The sequence below is a fragment of the Corvus kubaryi genome, unplaced genomic scaffold (assembly GCF_017639235.1).
Source record: "Corvus kubaryi isolate FWS band 111438036 unplaced genomic scaffold, C.kubaryi_AGA036_p1.0 37266, whole genome shotgun sequence".
NCBI lineage: Eukaryota > Metazoa > Chordata > Aves > Passeriformes > Corvidae > Corvus > Corvus kubaryi.
The window spans coordinates 2,217,169-2,240,658 of record NW_024581081.1 but is presented as its reverse complement, the minus strand read 5'-3'; the positions used below and the strand labels follow the sequence as shown (position 1 = coordinate 2,240,658).

At 36.1% G+C, this 23,490-nt stretch overlaps 1 protein-coding gene across 17 annotated transcripts in view; it reads right to left on the bottom strand.

Annotated features, from left to right (window-relative positions):
• QKI (QKI, KH domain containing RNA binding) overlaps positions 1-23,490 on the bottom strand; it is a 157,544-nt gene that overhangs the window by 115,595 nt on the left and 18,459 nt on the right. For 15 of the 17 annotated variants that reach the window (XM_042025084.1, XM_042025074.1, XM_042025077.1 and 12 more), the window contains exon 2: positions 5,090-5,232. In XM_042025084.1, coding sequence (XP_041881018.1) covers positions 5,090-5,232 — 143 coding nt within the window. Of the gene's footprint in view, positions 1-5,089; positions 5,233-10,535; positions 10,539-18,051; positions 18,058-23,490 lie in introns of those variants that run through there. The other 2 variants (XM_042025088.1, XM_042025089.1) reach the window with 1 other exon arrangement.

The following is a 23,490-nucleotide window of genomic DNA, read 5'->3' as shown; positions in this document are numbered from 1 at the left end:
TTTTTATTTACACACACAGAAAGACCGCAGGATCTGCAAACAGCAAAATTAAAGTAAGAATAAAATGGGAAGAACAACATTAAAAGATGAATGACAAGGTAATCACCAAACCTAACTGGACTAAATTCTTGAAGAGCTTAACAGGTAAAAAATAATGGAGATATGGACCAAGTTAATTGGTACTGCTGAGTACTGAGCCTGCAAGATTACTGTAAGGGACTAAAGGACAGGATTTTTTCTTCCAGTGTATTCTAGACTGTTGTCCATCCTTTTGCCTCCAAGTACAAACATGCTCTGGAGATTTGACCAACTTATTTATGAATAAAATTATGACATCTGTCATCCTTCACCAAAAAAACCCCAAAACCAAAAAATCCACCAAGAAAGCACCCAACCCCCCACACCAGCTATTGAGTGTTTAGCATGGTTCAAAAAAAAAAAAAAAAAACCCAACAAAAAAACCCAAAAAAACAAAAACAAAAAAACTGTCAAAAGGTGATTCAGAGGGTCAGTAATGGAAGGATATCTAATAAAACATTAGATAGAAAGGGTAAAAAAAATCTTCATACAGATATTAAGGCATGTACATTTTAACAGCATCTAAACAAAAGGGCCCTTTCTCAACCCATTCCCTTACCATGTGCAACCAGAGCACATAAAGCCTCTCATGAATATATAAAGATTGAATTAAAAATTAAATTTTTAGTTCTCATTATTTCTACTAGAATGTTTTTCCAATTGACCCTACTAAGACTGAAAATTAGTAATCAAACTACTTTAGTGTTTGTTATTTCGTGTACATTTGTACTTTCATCAGTAGCTGACCTCTTTCCCAAATCTTCCTTCAGCCCTGCCATTACTCTGTATCCCAAGTTTATCTACAGATACCAGTTATATTCTCTCTTTGCTTCAAATTGCAAGGGTAAGCAAGGCCAAGTCTTTTAGCCTCCTTCCCTGTTTACCACTAGGGAACGAAAAGCTTAAGTAAAAGAATCAGAACAATAAATAAAGAAGATGTTATCATTTTTCTAATCCATATTAGGGATGCTATTAAACTCTGATATTACAAATTGAAAAAGTATTTAAACGTTTTGTCAGTAAGTTCCCCACAGTAAAATGAGTCCCTGTGTTCATCGTTGTGTTGTTCTAATTAAACAGTTTTAACTAAAACGGTCAGAAAGTACGCACAAGCTGTTTATCACTGCTGGCCTTTGAGCTTCAGTATACTCAAAGGACATGCTACTATAGATGCGATAATTACTGAGTTCTTACATTTTTACTGAAGAGGCACAGTAGAGTTCCAACAGAGAATTTCACATTAATCAGAGCTAACAGGGTACTTATTAATAATAAAGCCATGATTATAATAGAAAAAACATTTATTCAGTTCAACATTTGTAGGTACTAATTCCAGAAACTGTTTAAATTGATATCAGGCAGAAAGTTTAGTCTCAGCTCTTTAGGGAAATTTGAGAAAATTAATCATTTATCTGAAGCATAAGAAATGCTAAAGACTATTAACTATTCACCCACAAACAATAGCTTATCCTCCATTCTTCTGCTTCTTAAGAGCTCAATAATTTTTCTGACATCTTTTCCTCTTACTTTTTAAAATTCTGCTGGAAGTTATTTCTCCATGAATTGGAAATGCCTTCAAACTGTAACACCAAAGACTTATATGAGAGTACAAACATTACACTATAGAGAACAAACACATTTTTAACTGAAGGGTAGAATATAGACAATTAATGGAATTTCATTTTTTGGGTGCCTGCTGCACAAGTTCTCTCTCAAGTTTCAGGAGCATATACATGGTCCAGAAAAGTTAAGTATCTCAAATCTCAGTTTTAATACTAAAATTTCTATAAAGATTAAACACCTTTCAAGGGTGCTAGAACAAAACAATACAAACAGACCCAACTGCGTAACAGTAACTTCCTATGGAAAAAAATGTCCCAGAAAGGAGACCATCCCAACAGCTACACAATTTATCAGACTGTGACTACATCACAGAAAAATGCTCTTTATTAATACAACATACCAAAGAAAATTAATTTTTGTTTAGCAAGATTCTTGCATATCTTCCACTTACTAGTACAGAAGTAGGAATTCAGACTCTGAACAGCCAACATTTAAAAACTAAAGGCTGTTTCAGTCAAACAATTTTTTGGCAAGTTGAATCTTGCATCAACTATGGTCTTCAAATAAAAATATTAGATTAAAAATACTTAATACACACTAGTATAGAAAAATAAATTAAGAGCCTTCAAGGGATCTTATATATTTATTTCAAATTTAATTTTATATATTCTCTACTTTGTGTGGGGAACCAAAGGGTAGTAAAACAGTAATAACAAAGTGATGCAGGCTATGAAAATTTATTGTTTCAGCTTTTGTGCATGTCTATACATACACACATATAAAGCATGTTTGTTTAAACCTATGGTAGACTACTATTGTTTTGCCTCACAAGTAACTGAGGATTCTCTGCACAAAACGGCATTATAGTACTATGCAGTATTCACTATAGAAAACTAACCAATATGCTCAAAATTCTAAATCAAAAATATTTACCACAACAGAAGTTTATTACAACCTCCTAACATTTTGCTAATTTTTTTTTTTTAATTTCTGTTACTAAAAATATCATTAAATATCTATCAGAAAAACAGTTTCTGGTCACTCTTCTCTGAGCAACTTTAGGTTTATTCAACTTTACATCTTTGTAACATATACAAGATTGTCAGCTGGAAGAAAATTACGGCAACACAAAGAATTAACTAGATTTATCTGAGAAGCTCACTCTCAGTCTATACACCATGTCTTTCCTACATCTGGTAACAACTAAATTAATTGCTAAACATGAGCCAGAAGTTTCACATAACACCGTGAAAATTATCACAGGTGACAATTTCTATCTTTACCCACAAATTTACCTTTACTGGTGAAATTAATACTTACAAGTAAATTTTACAACTTTTGTTCTTTTTTTAAAACAAGTTGGAATCACTGTACCCCCAACCTTCTGAATGCTAGCCTGAATTTAAAGAAGGTTACATAATTTCTGACTTGCACAAAGAAAGAGCCTACATACAAAATCAAAGCTTTCTGTTCATATGTAGTGGTATATTCTAGTTTATTAACCAGTTATTGAGGCTGTGCAAATCCCATTCAAAGTAGCAGTGAACACATATAGGAGCACAGAGAGAACACCAGGCTTGGCTCTCCAGTGAAGCTTGAACTGCCGGGTCCCACCACAGCGGCAGAAGCAGCACATTTTCTAGCACACACTTCACATCATCTCACAAGAACCAACAGCCTTTTTATTCCAGGTCACATGTATACAAATCACAAGCTTCTCCAACTTCTGAATGCGTGTTTATTACAATAATTTAGTGACCACTTCAAGGCCGTTCTTCTGAAAGCACACAAAGAGCTAGCAGTAGCTAGTGAAATCATTACTTTGACAGTAACTAGAGACAAACTCTTTCCTGCTTATTTACACTATATTTGACAATTAACTGGCAGTGAAGAGCTAAGCTACTAAACCCCTGATTTCTAGAACAGCAGCTTAATAGTTAAAATAACAGGGAAATCAAACACCTTTTTTCTTACTCATAATCCTCGTACAGCACGCCTCAAGTTCTGTAAAAACTGCAACAAATAACTAAGGCAACTCTTCATAAAGAATACATTGTCAAGTTATGAAACAAAGATTTCAATAACTAAGAAATGTTTTAAAAAGCCCTAAGCAATATAATTCTAAGATATATGCAGGTATTAATTCCACAGCTACTTACATGGCTTTGTGGAACAAAAGGACAGGACAATTCCTCTCAAAAATCTATAATTCTGTGAGTCTCAAAAGAATCACTGTTTTTGGTGTGGGGAGAAGTATGCATGTACAAATATGTATACAGACACACATATGTTTAATTTGGAAGAAAAATACAATACAAGGGGAGAGAGATGTCCTTAGTGCCAGTGCAAATTCCTTAAACACTTTTCCCAGTACAGGTATTTTAACCCCACAGCAAAACAACTGCGTGAAAACTTGAAAAGAGAGAAAAGACATTTGTCTAAATATTCTGTTCTGAATAAGGACTTGCACTTAATTTTCTTAATGGAGCGTGGCACAATGAGGTTTATTTAGAGGCCCGTATGTTCTAAGCAGAATTGAAATAATAAAACTCCATTTGGAGAGCTTAATCTAATTAAGCATACAAAGAAAAGCCACAGAAATAGGCAAGTGTTAGCCCCATTTTTTGCTGTTCTGTACTTTCTTCCACTTTATATCACTTTAATGTGCAAATCCCTTACTTGGACCCTGCACTCCTCTATCGCAACAGAACCTCTAAATTCTATTAGGGAAGAATAACAAAATTTCTTATTCTGTCACCAATCAATGAAAATGGTTGGGGTAGTTGGGGGTAGATTTTGACAGGACTGTTCTTCCCAAGCAGTTTTTAGAAACACAGATGAATTCAAAACAGTTCCAGTTAAATGAAACCATTCTCTTTCAAAAGGTAAGCGTACAATGGAACTGAACACCCCATGGAGAGCACAGTATTGACAGGCAAGCAAACAGTTTTGCTTAAGAAGGGCAGAGAAAGGGGAGAGGACAGGACAACCAACCCTGAGATAAAGACACTTCTGTAAGCAACAGAACTAGTTACACAGGTATGGGACAAACAGTAATTGAGACTAAGTACAGTCTCCAAAAGGTCTCTAAAGGGCCTCTAAGCATTCTGCAGCTGACTTTTAGCAACACACCAAGAGGAAAAAACATCATCCCAAGAACTACTTTCCTCCTAATATTCACTTCACAAGTGTCTCAGGACAGACAATACTGAATGAACACGATAATTAGGATCTTACATCTATGGTTTAGTAATCCAAACTAGTTTGGTATTTAACACAACCTTCTTCCACTCACACTCTCTGCAAATCAAGCCAAGTGGAACATACACTAATTCCCTGGTGTCCACAGCAACTCAGCATGATCCAAGGGTAGCATCACATGAAATTTACACTTAAAGACAACCACAAGGATCAAAAAATAATTTAGGGACTAAAAAGATATACTTACATCTGGATATTCTTTTACAGGCACATATAGTTTCTCTTGTAACTGTACAATAGGTCCCACAGCATCTGGTAATTCTGCACTTCTCTTCTCCGTACTACCATTTAATGTGTCGTTATACATGTCTTTCCGTACTCTGCTAATTTCTGTGGGGGGGGAAAAACGTATATTAGCCATTAAATACAGTAACAGATTATAATCTCACATGACAATCTTCTCTTTCTATTATTTCCCAAATCTTAATGCCATTTTCTTCCTTGTGTCATGAACATCATAGTAGCTGAAAAATCTGCTCTGGTTTTGGTTTTTTCCTTCTGTTTTGTTTGGGGGTTTTCAGTTGTTTTTTTGGCTTTTTCTTTTAAATTGCAGCACCCATCCTTAAATGTCTTTCATGTCTGTAAATTTGCTGCCTACTCATCCTGTTTATGGAATTCAGCTATTGAAGTAAAAATTATGTGCAGCTCCTCAGAACACTTACAAGATTGTTCACATCATTTAAAAGGTGTATAAAAACAGCTCTTTTAAGGTTTTTTTTTAATAATAAGGCAGCTAGAAAGCAAAAAAAAAATTAGAAATCTGCACCTAACATAAAAAATAGAAAAATGCATCTATACAGCACTTTTTGCTAGTTATGGGATTAACAACAGCACCTGGAAATTAAATGGAGCATCTTTCAGCAATGGGAAATAGGACAACTTAGCAGTGAGCGCAGTTCATGAGCACATGGTATGACAACAAACAGGTAGATATTGTTCTACTGACTACCCCCAGAGAGATAACAAAAGAATGAAGGCATGCTCTGGGCATGACCTGGGCAAGCTCTCTAAGCACTCAGAAGCCCTACTACTTCATTTCAAAGTAATGAAAAACTCCTCAACAGCACCAGGAAATGTCAAGGGTGGACTTCTAAGTACTGTTTCTACCATTTGCACATGTATTACTCATACCTTGAGGTATTTACTTGGAAGATGTAGTTCAGTAGTTATGAACAAGGTAGTTAAAAATGGATAATTTGATTCAAATCTACATTAGCGTCACTAAAATCTAATAGTCCGAGAATGAACACAAAGCTTTCTTTTGTTTAGCCAAAAAAGACATTTAACACGAGGTTACATTTTATTTCTAAACCTGTTAAATGTTAAATGTGGTATTTAAATTGCTGCTATAAGAATAAGAAATTCCACATTTCATAACTTACAAAATCCCAAACAGTGTAAAAATGTTCTCAATGAGTTTATTTCAATACTACAGAAGAATTACTTAAAATGAATGTATTAACCAAGTTTCAAACAAAAAACTAACATTTCAACAGGATAGTTCCCAAAGCATTAAGACTTACAATAGCATGGGCTGTAAACAAAGCCAGGTATCAGTAATTCCAGTCTTTCACTTAGAATTGCAACAACTGCTTTCAAAACCTTCAGAATTAAACATGACACTGAAAACAGAAATCTTATGTTTTCATCTAAATACAGGAAGCCACAGAAAAAGTAGTCTGCTGCTAGAGTTTCAAGTGACAAGAGATTAATATAACCTCTTGTTTCATTATCAGTTTCTTCTCTGGCAAATGATTAATAGCTGAGATTTCACCACCTGAAAAGCTGTAGGGTGGGGGACAGTGTCAGAAAGGACGCATCTCTGAAACGCATACTCAGGAACAAGTTGTTTCTCGGCTGGAAACTGACACAGTCATGTGTACTGTATCATGATTTGGTAGTTAACACCTGTTTACAATGGGGAACACAAGTTTTGTCACCATATAATCATAGCTCAAGGAAAAAATCCTCATCTCCATCTACACTGACAATTTTGGCTACGAGCACAAATTCCTCTTAACTACAAGCAGTATTTATACTGGCTTCAGTATATAAAGAAATTCTTTTGCACATCTCTGAACAAATATTACTATCTTTTGCCACACTTTGTTTCCTTTTCATTCTCTTCAGATTTTCCATTAATTTACACTACACTGAAACAAGCTAGGCAGTCCACAGAAGTACTGAAGCATAAGTAGCAACATGGTTATTTTTATTTATAACTGGCAGCTACTGAGTAGCTGCACCAAAATTTTCCTTTCAAAATGTATCTTTCATGCAGAATATAATCATTAACATTAGGTATCATAGTTTTCACAGGAGAAAACAAACATTTATTTTGATCCTTCCCTTGCAAATAATCTTATGCCACATTCATGACACTTGAAAGCCAAACATTCAGAACACACACAGACAGTATGAGAGCTGGCTTAAGGACTACCACTCAATTTTCGCTTGTGTGAAACCTAAGCTACCTCAAACTTTATAGAGTGAAGACATCTACCAACTCAGTGGAGTAGAAAACGCCACTACAGAACCAGACTTTAGTCTTCTTTGCATGCGTAGGTTTGTATTTCCTCTCACTACATTCAAGCCAGCAGTAACGGTAACAAACATCAGGACAGGGACAGTCAGCTCCTCAAGTGCTACCACTTCTTCTGCTTCTTGGCATTTTACCTTGTCTCGTCTTAGATACTTTCTCCAAGGCCTCAGACAAAACATTCAGAAGCAACAAATGAAATAACAGGCATATATTATATATTCCCTGTTTTCTTTAACTTCCGATCCGATCTCCAAACTCCATTTCTGCACAACACGTCATCTATGAAACTCTCTCTCTCCACTTTTCTTAAATTTCACAGTACTGAGGGGCTACTCCTTAAATGATAAAATAGATCAAATCTCTAGTTCACCCATTCTCTCTCACTTCTATGAATTGAGTACAACCTATCTTCCTTCCTAAGGTATTAGTGCAGCTGACCAAAAGCATTCTCTCAAATGCACAACTCATGAAGTTATCTGCTTGATATGCCTCCTGGGTTTTTCCAGATTCTGCTGAATCCTTCTACACATCTGCAAGATTACTTTTTTTATTATGACTAACACCAGTTTTCTCACATACCTACCTCTTGTTTAATCACACCTCTGGTGTCTCAGCAAGACTCCAAAGTATTGAATTTTGATGACATAATCTTTCCTTTTACAGTCTCCATTACAGCCAATTCAAGTTTCTAGTTTCTTGCGTATCTTGCAACTTTGCCACTCGCTTTAGGCTGTTTATGTGTATCAACAGAGTTATGTGGCACTGTATTTTCAGCACCTCCCTCAAGCTTATCAGGAGTGAATAAGGTTTCCAAAAGCATCACCAGCAGAATGTTAGAGAAGATAAAAGCTCTGCTCTCCCAAGCTCTAGCAAGCACCATTTTATTCTGTTCTGAAATACTTTAAAATACCTAAAAACCTGAGGAGCAGTGCTGAGGTAGGAAGGTCAAATCCTCCATGCACACCTTTTTATTTTTTAGCATTGAATTCACACATCTTTTAAAAAAAAAAAAAAAAAAAGGAAGAAGTCAAGTAAACAATCTTTTCTTTAGATTTATTTCACATTTCTTACACACTACCAAGTAAGTCCTCCCTTGCCCAGAAGCTTCTTTGGTATGTCTCTCATGAAATCACACTGTTCAAGTTCATTTGTAAAGCTTTAGCTCCTTCCCATTTACAATTCTTTACTGATTCTTCCCTCTCACAGAAAGCCAACTGATTCAAAAATAAGGAAAGCTTTACTTTCAGAGTGAACATCTAAGTACAATTCTAGGTACTTTATCTTAACGCTGCAGTGGTAATTACATGGTATAACACTCTAGGGATTTAAAAGAGTGTTAGTAAGGAGAGATACTTAATTATAATAGTAGATATGGCTTATAAAAAAAAGAAAGGCATACAGCAGCTTCCCCACACCTTTAAAACCTGTGAGTTCTGCCAATGCATTAATAGGTCTCTGAAAGGATACAAGTACCCATCTCTACTGTAGGTAAAAGCAGAAACTCATGAAGAATTTTGAAACCTACAATAATCACCTTTAACAATACCCTAGTCTGTACACTCTAAGTAATAAGTTTAGCAGTAAATAACAAATTTGTCTTGCTCACAGCAGGGTGAAATAAACACAGTGGAGAAATAAACTTGAAAAAAAAAAAAAAAAAGACAAACTGGTTTCAGTATCTTCATCTTGTTCCACCTTAATATGGTACGACCTAGTTAGCTATGACATGCATTCTGGTCCAGAGGACATTTTTCTTCCTCTGCCCCTGAAACTACACAAGTAACGTAATCTTCTGTTTCCTTTATCTACAGATCGTATTTTTCAATCTCTCTAATACCATTCTAAGAGATGTTTTGAAGCAGGATATCCTGTTTATACTGCTTACATCTGTCTACAGATATCCACTGGTTTGATTTCTTCATTAAAGTATTCTTCCCCCTTGAACACACAAAGAACGGTGTTCATGTGAGTGTTTGTCATCACATGAAAAACCACCAAGAAGTTACTCACTTTCAGCTGTCAATTATTCCTTCAGAGGAAGTAAAACTCCGCACATGCATTTAAGACTGCTGGGTTGCAACGTAAAATTGGTTTACATAAACCATTCTCTGCAAGAATATTCAAAATAGGAAATCACTGAAAAGATTCAAATCCTTCCTGTCCCACCACTTTGCAAATCACTTTCATCATCAGTGGCCACAGTTTTAGTATCTCTCACCACGAAAACTTCTTCTAAAGTTTTATCTTTTGGAAGAGCAGCAGACTTAGTGTTTTTAAACCAATGCATTCCTCACTGTAGTTTAAGCTAGAACTAAGAATTTGAAGAACTGAAACAAATCTTCTGATGTTCCAGTTTAGCTGCATCCGTTTAAACAGAGTTAAACTGATGCCACTCTCAGCTTATGTTTCTCTCCTAGGACCATGTTAAGTCATCAATACACACAGAATTTCAAGCAACAGAAAGCAACAGAAGAGCACCTCAACTATCATTCATTGTTTTTACAATACACAGCAAGTAAGGGTGGAACAATCCAATAGCCAAAATCAGCAAGAGATAGAGAATTAATCAAAATGCTAACCACCATCTAGCAGCAGCAGGCATGCTTCCTTAACCAAGTGAAGTACCAGTCTTTCAAAGATTCTCAAGCACAAGCTAGTTTCCATATGAAAAAATAATAAAGTTAGGAGCAAATGTTTAAAGTTAAAAGTTTAAGAGTTATGGTAAGAAAAACAGGTATGTTCATACAGCTAAAAATCTACATGTTACTTGGACCTCACTGAGCATCAGTTTCAGTTTTCTACTTTCTCAGGGAAATCAAGTTACGCCCAAAATACCACCAACACCAAATTTTTACATGCAGAGTAATTTTATGTATTTTGACAGGCAAAAGTAATTCCTATCATTTTTTTTCTTACAAAATATGACACTAAAATGAAGCACAAATAACACTTTCAGTATTTCCCCAACACTTTGGAAAAAGTGAAAAATTCTAGTATCTATCAGAGACCACTTTAGTGGGTCTACTCAAAAGCATGTGATTAGCATGCATTGCACTTAGGGGGCAGGTGAGGAATTAACTGAATCAAATACCTTCTCATTCTTTCCTACTATGCAGTTTAATTTTTTTTTAATGCTATGTGTGAATGTGTGCAATAAGTTAATATTTTTACAAGTGTTTTTATTGCACACAACTGTTGCTAGATCATCACTTCAGGCATTTGAGAGTTACTTTTAAGCAACAATTTTTTTTTTCCAGTCAGGTAAGTCCCTGAACTAGAAAAAAAGGGTTGCAGACACTCTAATTTACAGACAAAATTACAACTTTGTAGGATCCAAATCCACTGAATACAGACCCATGATTTATACAGGCAGGCAACCAATTCCATGTGCCATTAAAGCATCACCCATCAATTAGACAACTGCAACTAGATACCAGTTTATTTTATATACTACACATTGTGTCAAACACCATCCAATAATATTGTAAAAAATATGGAAACTATAATAATGGAGAGAAAAAAGCAGAAAAAGTAGGAAACTTATATACTGCTCTTACTTAAAATCTCTGAAGACAGGTGAATTATAATCTCTCTTGAAAGCATTCTAAAGACTAACACAAAGCTTGTACTCAAACTAGAACATGAGTAGTGTGCTGAGTTCATCCCCTGCACAGAAAGAATACTGTTGACACAGCACATACCAAATTTAAATACAACTTTTATGATAAAAAAATTTGAAGAAAAAACAAAGTGACATCACACCATTAACGGACTGGATCAAAAGACACTTAGTCTCTCAGAAGAACTAAAAAGATTGTCAAAGTACTCGACACTACCGAGAATATGGCACACAAGTCATTCAGGAGTATCACAAAAAATCCCAAAAGTGTTTGCATTTCAAATTTCAATTCATCTTTTAATGCTTTGGAAAAACTATAGGTTCATCTCCTTTGCTCCTCAGAGCCCAGTCTAACAGTACACTTTCAATGATTAAACTGTCAGTCCAATGACAAGTGGGCAGCACTTTTAGCAATTTGTCAGCACTCTTGGTGTCAAAATTCAGTCTTTTTTTTTTGCCATTAAGAGCCTGCAAAACTCCTCCTTTTGTGGGCAGTTGTAAGGTTTGTATCAAACTGACTTCAAAACCAAATAGAGCATAGTCATCTGTTCTCTTTGTATAAATGTCAACAGAAAGCTTTAAAGTGCTTTATTACTGGTGGAACATTGCAACTCATGTGTTTTCTAATCTAGCAGCTTTAGTATGCTTACTTGGCAAAGAAATAGCTCGTTTTATTCATCACAATTTTAACAATCTTCACTGTTAACACCAGTGCTGTTTGCTACTACTGCTGAGGCAGCAGAAATAGCAATGCTAGCAAAAAACCAAGTCATTTTTAATATTGTGCCACATGGACTTGTATCCTGCATGCATCATCAGCACACGGTCTAAAACACTGGCAAGCGTTTACACTCCCCACCCCTGATATTAAATCAGTGACATGCCTGAGCATCAGGCAAACAAGATTCATAGCATCTTTCCTTCAGAAACCAACACAGAGTTAAAAAAAAAAAATAAATTAAACTTAGGATCAAGTAGAGCTGATCAAACAGGCCACTTCTGAAAAATTTTCATATATCAGCAATTTTGGTCTAGAGCATGACACTGAACTCTGACATAATTAACTGGCAATTTAAAAGAGTCATGCGTTTGTTTCCACTTACTAAAACTTGCATTTGTGTTATTTAATATTATGGTATGTCAGAAAGGCCAGAGGAGGTCTGAAAAAGCCCATCAATCCTGCATTACAGCTGCCAGTGGCAATCTGCATTTGCTTAAAAAAAAAAACAATATAAAGGAGATTGCATACAGTCTCCTCATTTTCTTGGTAAGCTCCAAAAGCTGTACATTTGAGATGAAGTTCTTGTATTTGTCTCATCATATCCCAGCACTATGCTCCAGAAACCTAAATACCTTTTACACAAAAATCAGTTTATAAATTCCCAAGAGGATACTTTAAAGAACTTTTCAGCAGTCTACTTGGCATATTCAACTAACATAATACAGCAACTGACATACACTATCCATCCACACCCAAATGAGCAGCACTGGAAAATGGAAAGTTTCTTGAGATGAGTAATTAGCTGATACAGAGAAAACTGTAAAACTAAACTGAAGTCCATCAGCACAGCACGACTGCAGAAGCAGATTTGGTGGCTCATATTGTATCAGGCTTAATTATTACCCTCTCAAAAACCTACTCTAGCTCCCTTTTGCAGCAATTTGCCCCTAAATACTTACAGAATCAAAGAAGCAATTAGGTTGGAAAAGTCCTCTGAGATCCAGTCTAATCTGTGACCAAACACACCAACATACCAACTTGACAACAGCACAAAGTGCCACGTCCAGTCTTTCTTTAAACTGTGTCCTCCTGTCCTGCCACTGGCTGCCTGGGAGAAGAGGCCGACGCCCACCGGGATACATCCTCCTTTCAGGGAGCTGTAAGGAGTGACAAGGTCTCCCTCAACCTCCTTTGCTCCCGGGCTAAACACCCCCAGCTCCTTCAGCGGATCCTCCTCTGGAACACTTGTGCTTCAGACCCTTCACCAGCTCCGCTGCCCTTCTCTGGACTCACTCCAGCTCCTCAAGTCCTTCCTTAGTTACAAGCAGCACAGCTAAATGTGCATCAAGCTTCTAGATCTATCCAGAGTTTTTATTTGTTTGTTTTTCTTTCCATACCCAGTAGCATAAACCAAATGTTTGGCAGGTAACCATAATTATAAACAACTTGAACACCTTAGATGTGGGATAATCTGCAGTAATACTACTTTGTATGAACTACTAATCATCCAGAAGATTAAAGAAAAGAGCCATCCATTCCCGTGAGATTTAAACAACAGTGTTACCTGGTGCTCTTTAAAAACATCAGCTTTACAGTATCAGCTCAGAGGTAAGTTCTATGGTTTTAGTTCCTCAGGTGGGTATTTTTTTACAAAAAATACGTTACCTGTTTACTGTCTTTTTTTTGAAATTGATCTTTGTGAACAACGCAGATTGACTGGTCTGCAATGGAACTTCTCTACCCACACACTATCCCATGCTCCCTTCACACCAGAATCAACTGTTGTCCACTTTCCACAGGTATCTTCCGCATATGAAATAAAGTGTATTTATGTTGAACAACAATGAAGTTATGTAATGGGAAGCTCTCCAGTTAAAGCCAGAAGAACATTCTCTCAAAATGTATACTGGGCGCTTCAGAACACAACTGTCTTACTAATATCAGAATCACCTGGGTATCGGCACTGAAATCCCACACTATGCTATTCTGCCAGTATGTGCAAGAAGTGCCTGAAAGTAAGGGGCAAGACACTATTTTACAACCTTTAAAACAAAACTAACTAATTTAAACAAACTCCTGGCAGAGACCCTTCAAAATAATGAGTTTTGAAGTTTACTATAAAATTTAAATCATGACTGAGTTACCTAAACTTTAGAATTGCTTATTCTTGGAACTGAGAAGTAAAAACTACTAAAAAGCCCCACTTGAAAATTAAACAGCAGCACCATTTTCTTTCCTGTATTCAAAGGTGCACTTTAAGACTCACCAATTTCAAAGAGCAACATGGAGCACATGCAGAGATATTCTCTCAGTCTTTGGGAACCATCCACAATGATCCTCCACAGTCAGCAATTACAAGAGAGCATTCCACTGGTTAATGTACTCTTTGACTTTTGTATGAAAGGAGTGAAGGAATTTTTTTTTTTACCTCCATGACCACCCAAAAATAATTACCTATTCACTAACACAGTAATGTTACGTGGGTCTTCTCTCTATTTTACTAATTGTTTTAGGGCTCAAGTAAATTTCATACATTCTTACATTACATACAAAGGCAACCTGAGGAAACACAAAACTTGGTCACTAATATAAAGTATTTCAGGAAATGCTGGGAAGTGAAGATGCATATCCTCCTGTGTTCTGCCAGTTTTTCAGTTTTGTATGTCCTTCTGTGTCACAAAACCGAATCTTCTACAGTTCATGCACACAGTGATCACTTGACACATTGAAAACCACTAGATATCCAGACCATACCCTACATGATTCATGAAATAAAAGGGAGGAAAAAAAATTAGTCATTATCAGCTGATTAGTTGTGATGTATTAACATTATGCATTATTATAAGAATATACTATACTGCTACTTAGATGCTGATGGAAACACTTTATAACCATAAAAGCATGTATTTAGGCACTATAGATTTTGTATCCGTGACACCTAAACAAACTGTTGGTTACCAACTGAAGAATTTACCTAATACTGGAAGATACGAAACACCAAAATGTGAGAAAGCAAGCATACCTAGACATAATTGACTTAGTTACAAAGAGAACATCTCTAATTCTAACCTGCTAGCATGTCAAAACAAAGCTATTCCAGTACTTTTAAGAAACATCTCTCTCTATGTATTCCTGAAGTACAATTTCATAAGAAGCCAACCTGACAGCTTTCATCACTTCAACTGGAATCTAATCCATTTGAATAGGACTGACTAGTGCCTCTCATTCCCAATTTACTTTTTCTTAGCTGATCGCATACAACAGTAACACAATCCCACTTTTATACACACTGCTCCCCATCACACGGTATTGTTGTAAACGCTGCCCTACCTGACTCTGTCAGCATTTTATTCACAAGACTAAGAAAGTAACTATTTTTGCTTGACAAGTACCAGCACTGACTGGTTAGTCATCTACAACACTAAATACACTAACTATTGCACTGCTCTGATATAAATTATATTATGAACATGCACTGTGCAACTTCAAATTAACTTTTAAGTATTAGAAGATTTCCCTGAGTTAGTCAGTACATAAACAAGATCTGTACTTAATCACAATCTCTACTTAACCAAATACATAACCAACACCATAGCTTAAGAAATTTGACAACACAGCTGACCAAACTACAACCCTAAATTAAGCATTAGCTAACTGTGTTAGAAGATTATACACATCCAACACACCTGAAAACTCTTGAGTTGGATATAGAATAGCAAAACACATACTCATGCAGGAAAACACTCCAAAATTTAGTTCTAGAATAAATATTCCATCCAGACACATCAGTCCATTTTTATTACTATGCCAAGTTTAACTAAAGAAATTTGGTTAAAATATGGCAGGGAAGTTGGAACTAGATGATCTTGAAGGTGCCTCCAACCAGAACCATTCTATGACTTTATGAAATGGGTACTCCTAGAAAAGCTCTATAAGCTAAAACAAAGTGACAATAGCTGTGCCAAAAGCAGAACTGATTAAAAGGAAGTTGTCAAAACATGAGTAAAAAATCTATTACAAACAACACATGCTAATAGGAACAGTTTTTACCTTAATGCAAATTGTAATTTATTATACAAACACCACCAGGGACAACTATGACTAGTAAAAAATTTAAGTAACGTTATTGAATATTTTAAGCAAGGTGTTGAAAGGAGTTAAAAAATGCTTGTATTTATGCGAGGTAATACATACAGAAAAAAATACTTAAAAATTATGACTGAGTTCCTCTATTAAAACTGTTAAACAACTTCTATATCACGTTGAAGTGATTAAGATAACCAGTCAACTTTGAAAAGGTGATCATTTTTCATCAGTGTAGAAAAAAAAAACCAGTGTGCTTGAATCCACTACAAATACATACACCTGAATAATCTTCTAAATGATAAATATACCTATGTAAACATGGTTCTCCAGGGAAGTGAAACCTGGCAACAATCAAACAAAATCTTACACACGACTGAGACCTAAATTCAAGGTTCAAAAGTAGGCTGTTGGCAATTGTAATTTTTAATAAAGGTATTTTTTCAGACTTGAACATTAAATGAAGTGACATATTAGTACACTAATCTAACTGTTATCCATCCTTTTGTACCATACATTAGTTCAGCCATCTGACTCAACACATTACCAACCAGCAGGAAATCAGCAAGGCAACTAACTCTTTCTAAACATGCAGAGCCAGCAAAACTTTAAAGAATCCACTACCATCATCACCCTCCAACAAAGTGAGAAATAAGAACATTACTATTTATGTTTCTTTTACTGCAGTGAAAGGCATTAACTGTTACTTGTCCTATTTTAGTTATTCCACATAGTGAATGGAATGTTCAACTTAATTTGCAGTTGAGTATGCTAAAACCTACTTAGATCATCTTACAAAGTTTCATTTCTGTCAAGAAAAAACAAAGCTCTTCAAAAAAAAACCTCCATTGATATTATTTTTATACTATGACAAAACCCCATCAACTACCAGAGGCCTAAGTAGATTCACACTCTTTTTGCTCCTTTACACGATAAACAGATACATGCTTTTGAAAAACTGCAGTGCAACTTGCTCTATCAGGTGGGTTCTCATTTCGACAAGACAGAACACAGACCTAGCTCACCCCCTTCAACCATAACAGAGCTAATGAGAATGTAGTTTGCCTGCCTACTATGTAAACAGAAGTATTTGGTTAGTGATACTACTCTAGAAGTACTACTTCTAGAAGTAATCAGAATAAAACAGACTAGGCTGAGCCTTCTAATCATCCTTCTTGTTCATTTTGCACACAGTATTTGATTTGCATATAACATCAGTCCCCCATTAGGCAGATCTGCCTTGACAGGCGAGGCAGCCAAAGTCAAAACAGCCCTCAGAGTATTTGGATCAGTACACGTCCAAACTACCTTGGAGATATCCTTGTATATAGGTAACTTAGGCCGTTTGACAGGAGATTCCAAGAGGCATGGTTATGTCTGTTGTCACAACAGCAATCCACTAAAACCTAATAAAACAACAGCCTTTCCTCAAAAAACAATTGTACACTCTTCAGGAATGTGAAGAGGTGACTATTCCTTGATGAACTACTACTAATATTTTTAGAGTTGCACAATGTAACTATCCTGGGAACTATGACAATATTATTATATACCCCTGGTTCCAAACTAGCAAAAAATGCCATTATTAACTGAAATAATTCTTCAGACTTCTAATTCTCAATTACTATTACTAATCAGTAACAATTACTGCGATTACTGCATATTTAGGCCCTGCCTTGAGACATCACATCAATAAAGTATCACCCTCAACAATAAGCCCAATGCTTCTTTCCATGTAAATAAATACACACTGTCTTGGTCTATACCTTATTGTCTAAGTTAACATTGTTCAACACCGAGAGGCATTTTCTAAAGTCTGAATCACACTCTGCTGGGAGGGAGACCTTTATGAACAGTCTCATGAAACACTATAAAGAAATGAAAGATGTGAGGTTTTTTCCTTACAATATTCAAGACCTGACCAAACAAAAAAAAAAACCTAATACCGCTTCAGAGAACTGCTGCCTGAGATTCCCTCAGTATCAGAAACATCACTCTTCCAAAACAAGCATGCCTGAAAGTTCTCATCTGTGTGCATCTTATGGATCACTTTTACTGCCACAAAACAACTGTGCTCCTATCTGGTAACTTGCTAAATTCAGCCAGTCAGCTAGGCTGGCATTTTTCCATCCAAAGACCTCTGCCACATGAAATAAGGTATTAACTGACAGCAGAAGAAGATACTGTCCAGCAGCACAGGAGCAATGAGACAATTTGCCTCTGGGTTTCATAGATATTTCCTGACAGCAAAGACATGGCAAGACTCCAAAACTTTGAGTTTACCCCAGGCTCTGGAAAGCAGTTTCCTCTAGTACACACATACTTTTTGTTTTCCGGTTTTCCTCATCCCAAACCTTCTCCTACTCCCAAACTGTCTTTTCTCCATACTCAAGTCCCATTTTTTGCCCATGGAATATACAATTCTTCATTCCTTCAGTTTGTCCTAGTTTTCACCCAACATTGCTTTATACCTCCAAAGAGTCCACAAACGGTGAAGGATGGCTACACCACCAGACTATTGTGCTCTAACACAGTATCTTCCTGTTTAAAAAGTATACCTTCATAAGCTCTAAGATTTCAGAAGAAAGCCATGCTTTTGCTTACAACACAGGAAACTCAGTCTGGTCTCCCAAGTCCGTTCCCCAAACGCACATAAACTCACAACAGCAAATACATGGCTTTCTCAGGTTGGAGTAAAGCATCCCTGTCCTGCGAGCTCAGTAAGGGAGATTGCATGGAGGCACAGCACATACTCAGCAGGACAACCTTTTTGTGCTCAAATTTAGGTGCTCAAAGGCAAACGTGATCTACCTTATTTATATCTAGGCAGACTTCCAGACAACATGATAAAAGTACTCACTTTAGCAACCTCCCACAAAAAAAAAAAATTAAGTGCATTTTGTTTTAAAATACTAGGACTTTTTCCCCCATGTTTATTCTTGAAAACTTTTTCACTGCTTTAATTGAGGCCTAAACCACACATTTGGCATGAGAAGCTTCAGGTAGTTCTGGAAAGTTAGAACAGCAGAAGAGGCCATTTAGTGGAATGTATAATGCAAACTTAATCACCAGTTGTATCAAAGCTATTTAAAATACATATGATAGTACAGCACATTCCAGAGATCGTATCTGAAGCTTTACATTACATAATTCACATATTTCTTCAGAAACACACCCATACTCTGAATGGCTGAAAAAGGATTTCAGTTTATGCACTAGAAATATGAAGATTACACGTATCATGATAATAGTGTATTTCTTTTCAGTGTCATAGTGTTTGGTACCAGATACTACAGTAAAAGATAGCATCACCTCTGCCAGCCTGCCTATACAGTCACTATTTTAATTTTGTTTTATGGTTTATCTTTCACATCTTAAGGAGAACCACCTCCTGCTAAAAAAACACAAAACACCAAATATCCCACAGAAATATCCCTCCCTGCCCTTCCCCCCTCTCTCCACCCTTGCTAACCGCCCCATGCCCCCCACTATGCTAAGATATAGTTCAACTTTAAATACAGGGTATCAAAATGAAACGGAGATGAGGCCTCGACTACACACCAGCTTACACCACTGCTTCCAACATTAATTGCCAGATCTATATTCCACCCAAGCAGATGAGCCATCACTCATTAAATCCCAGCCATGCACAACTAGTAATGGTATATAGCTGAGGCTACATTACCAGAAGGAAATAAAATTTTAACACATACTGTGTTGAGCAGGAGTAGAGAAGTTTCATTTTCTTCCTCCATTTAACATTCCAGACTTGTTTTCATAAGCTTTGAGTACAAAAGCAGCCAAAACCTGAAACATCCTTTCAGGCTTCTATTTTCTGTCTCTTTAACTCTTCTCTTTCACCTGTTCTCACATACTGGCTGCAGGGGGAAACAATTTTTTTTTTTTTAATCATCTTTGAAGGATAAAGAAAAAACAAAAGGTAAATAGGCAATCCCCTCCTATCACTAGACCTGCAGAACATCTGGTGAGAAGCTTGACTGCTTTCAATTACACTGTGCTGGGGAAAAAGAAAAAAACAAAACAACAAAACCAAAACAAAATGAAACCCAAACAAAAATACAAACAAACAAAAAAAACCCAGAGAAGACCATAGAAGAGCTTTTTGGGGTCCTCTGACACTTCAAAAACTCATTTCAATGTGATTTTCCTACAGAGCATGGAACCACATTATCACACCACAAAGTGTTCTTCCAAATACCAAAAAGCACTCTAGGTAAAGTCTATAAAGCTCCATACAGTGTAGTGAAGAACTAGAAACACAACCAGTAACACTAGTTGTAATTACTATTCAAAGCAGCCTGGATGCATGCTGGATACATTTCAGCTTGACAGAGAAAGTTTATATGAGTAATGTTCTATTACTCATTACTGTGGTGAGTATCAAATCACAACGTCTTAGTTGGTGTATTTTCTCAGCTTTGAGAGGCAGCAGCCTTGGTATCAACTCTCATGATTCCTCTAAAAACTTTGAAAAAAATAGCTTAACACTGAACTGCAAATTGCAGCTGTGCACTTCAAAAGCAGACTGAACACTGGGAGCTTTGCACTCCATTTAGGTGTCTCCCACGATCCCTCAACTCCCCCTTAAGGAGCAAATTCGTATATAAATAAATAAACCCACCACAACATTTTTGGGAATAATCTCTGTCACCTGCAACATCTCTCCTCTGGGTCAGTATTGAAATTAAAGTGAAACAGGAAGATAATGCTGACTGCATGATGAAGCATCTGGACACCTCCTCACAACTTCCTATACTGGAAGGAGATCCTAAATTAAACTTTTTAGTTGATATCAATATAGAAGAACATTCTGCAATGAAATTAAGAGACCCATGTATTTAAGCAACCTGCTTCTCTTATTTACTAAGACTCTGATGAATTATTTCAAAATTGTGAACCAGACAGCTGGGAGAAATATATTAAAATTTACTTTGTTTCTGCCAAAAGTCAGTGAACTGACTTTTGCCCTCTCAGAGAAGTAGCAGTAATTAGTAAAACTGGAAAGTAAATTCAGTTTCCTACCTCCTTCCATTCCTTTTTCATTCTTGCAAAAAAAGTAATCAAAAGACAACTCTAATTTTACAGATTCACACCCTGACCTTAATAAAAAAACCAGCTCTAAATAAACAATATTTTCTTTATTAAATAATCTGCTGCTAACACTACATCTGGTTAAGAACATTAAAGATAAAAGTTGCAGCGGGGAAGATGCTTTTGTTCTTAAAAACATGGCAATGCAATGTCAAGAACAAGAACAAAACTGGACTTCAAGATGTTCATAAAGTTTTCTCAAAAGAAAACTTTAAAAACCTCTCAGTTTAACTGATTTTAGCCCACAATCAAATGCACAGATCAATTCCTTAACTTGGGAATGACTTGACACACTATCTAAAAGTCTTCCTTAAGGACAAATGTTAATGTATGTTATGTACTAGAGACAAACTGAAAACAGCTTTACAAATTCAGTCAACAAAGCAAAACAGAAACTAAACTATGAACAGGAAGGCCGCAGTAAACAACACCTATGAAAGCTATGAAATGTTAGTATAGATTGAGACTCTACAGGAAGACTGGAATAAAAAATGTAGTAGGTTAAATCCAATGCTACATACAAAGTAAATTGAGTGGGAAAAAAGATGTGTTCTCTTACACATAATGCTAAGGTACAACAGTACCAATTCAAAATAAAGTACACATCATTCTGAGTAGGGTAACAAAGACATTTAAAAAATAACTTAATATTAGGACCAAAGAAACAGAATTGAAAATAACAGAGTATGCTTAAAATAAAACAATGGTTACCATTACTGAACAAGCAAGCAGCATGGAACACACAAGTTCAAATAAATAAGAAAGTGAAAAGACACAAGACTGTCTTCATCACAGTTTATGGTAGCATCAAGACTTTTTGTACTGCACACTGTAGAATATCTTGCTTCACCACAAGAGAAAGCTTTCTGAAAGCTTAAAATGTAGGTATCAGTAAGGGGAAGTAGAAAAATGAGGTGGAAGTAGACAGCATAATATATCTGGTTACAAGCACAGACCTAAAAAACCAGTTTAGTGAAAAGATAAAGAAGACAAGAGCAGATGAATGGCATAAAGAAAGCAACCCAAGCCAATTTCCCTTGTTAAAACTCAAGGTGAAAACCACAGTGGATCAAACAAAGGCTGCAAAAGGAAACCCATTTTGATATAATACAGACAATACTGCCAAACTGTGAACGTGACTACACAACTACAGAGGGTAAACACCAGTGCAATCACGGTTATTGGAAACAAGCCAGCAGGTGCATAAGTGCACCACACACACACAGAAATAGTGCAAAAAGTTAGAACAGGCATTTTCTGTGTGTTAATATATGCATAAAACAAACAAAAAAAAAACAGTAGGAAAAAATTAACTTGAAAATCAATCTACATCAGTGTTTGAAAATAACACAGCATTAATCATACACTACACTGGAAGTAAAATGCTACTACTAGTAGTTTTGTTACACACATTACAACTCATTTTTAAGAGGATATTAAATTATTTTGGATTTTAGGTTGTATGTTATTTCCTTTTTATCTGAAAGTTAGTGAAGGTGAAGGGCAATACAGAAGCCTAAGTCTAGAAAGACATTTAACCAACAGGAAGAAAGAACAGTGGAAAAACAAAGTTAATGATAACCAAATGGAAGATGCAAAGAACAGCAACAGCAAGCTGCATGAAATTATTCCTGCTCTTTTTATAGAGGAAAAAAATTGCATAGTTAAAAATGACACCACTCATCCCAGAGAAGAGCTGCATACTTTGAGAAAGTTGCAAAAAATAGATTTAAAAAATGACAACACAAGAAAGTTCACTTCTCTGGAAGAAGGAGACTACATATCCCAGACTATGCACAGAAGTCCAGAAGAAATTAGAAATTTGGACCATTACTCCAGAAGTCAGGTTTGCTACACCAATTCACCTTCCTTTGAAGGTAAGAGGAGTTACTAGTAGCAACACACTGCTGCTGAAAAATGAAGTTCCTTAACACGTCTCACACCAGCTCTGTCTTAGTAGGCCAATTCAACTCACTAATCGAGTGAAAGACTATTCTTAGTCATTTTCTGGTTTGCTTGATTAGCTTTCTTCCAGGTTACTGAGCTGAAACAGATCACTGAAGAACTCACTGAATACCAGAATTAGCAAAGAGAAACAGGGACACCTTCTCCAACAAGAATCTACTTTTTGCATTATCAAGCTGCTAAATTACTTCAAAACTATCTTCCATTACTCCCCTCCGACGTGATTCCAGTAATTGAAACAAAAACAGGTCCTACACCTATTTTGCAGTAAACAGGTTGGACATAATCTTTTCTATTAATCAGCAAACACATTCCAGTTTCAGCTCTATTCTACACCTGTACTTGATCTTTCCTAAGTTCAATAGGTGCCTCTGAATGCTTACAGATAGAAGGCAATAAAAAGCATAGGAACAGGGGGAAAAGTTATACCAGCTAACTCTGGATGCCTGTATGTATCTGAACTTGTCTACCTGCTGTACTTCCAAGTTCCAAGGAAAAGCTAGTCTCTCATGTGCCAAAGTACAGAATTCCAGTTAATGTGTTCAT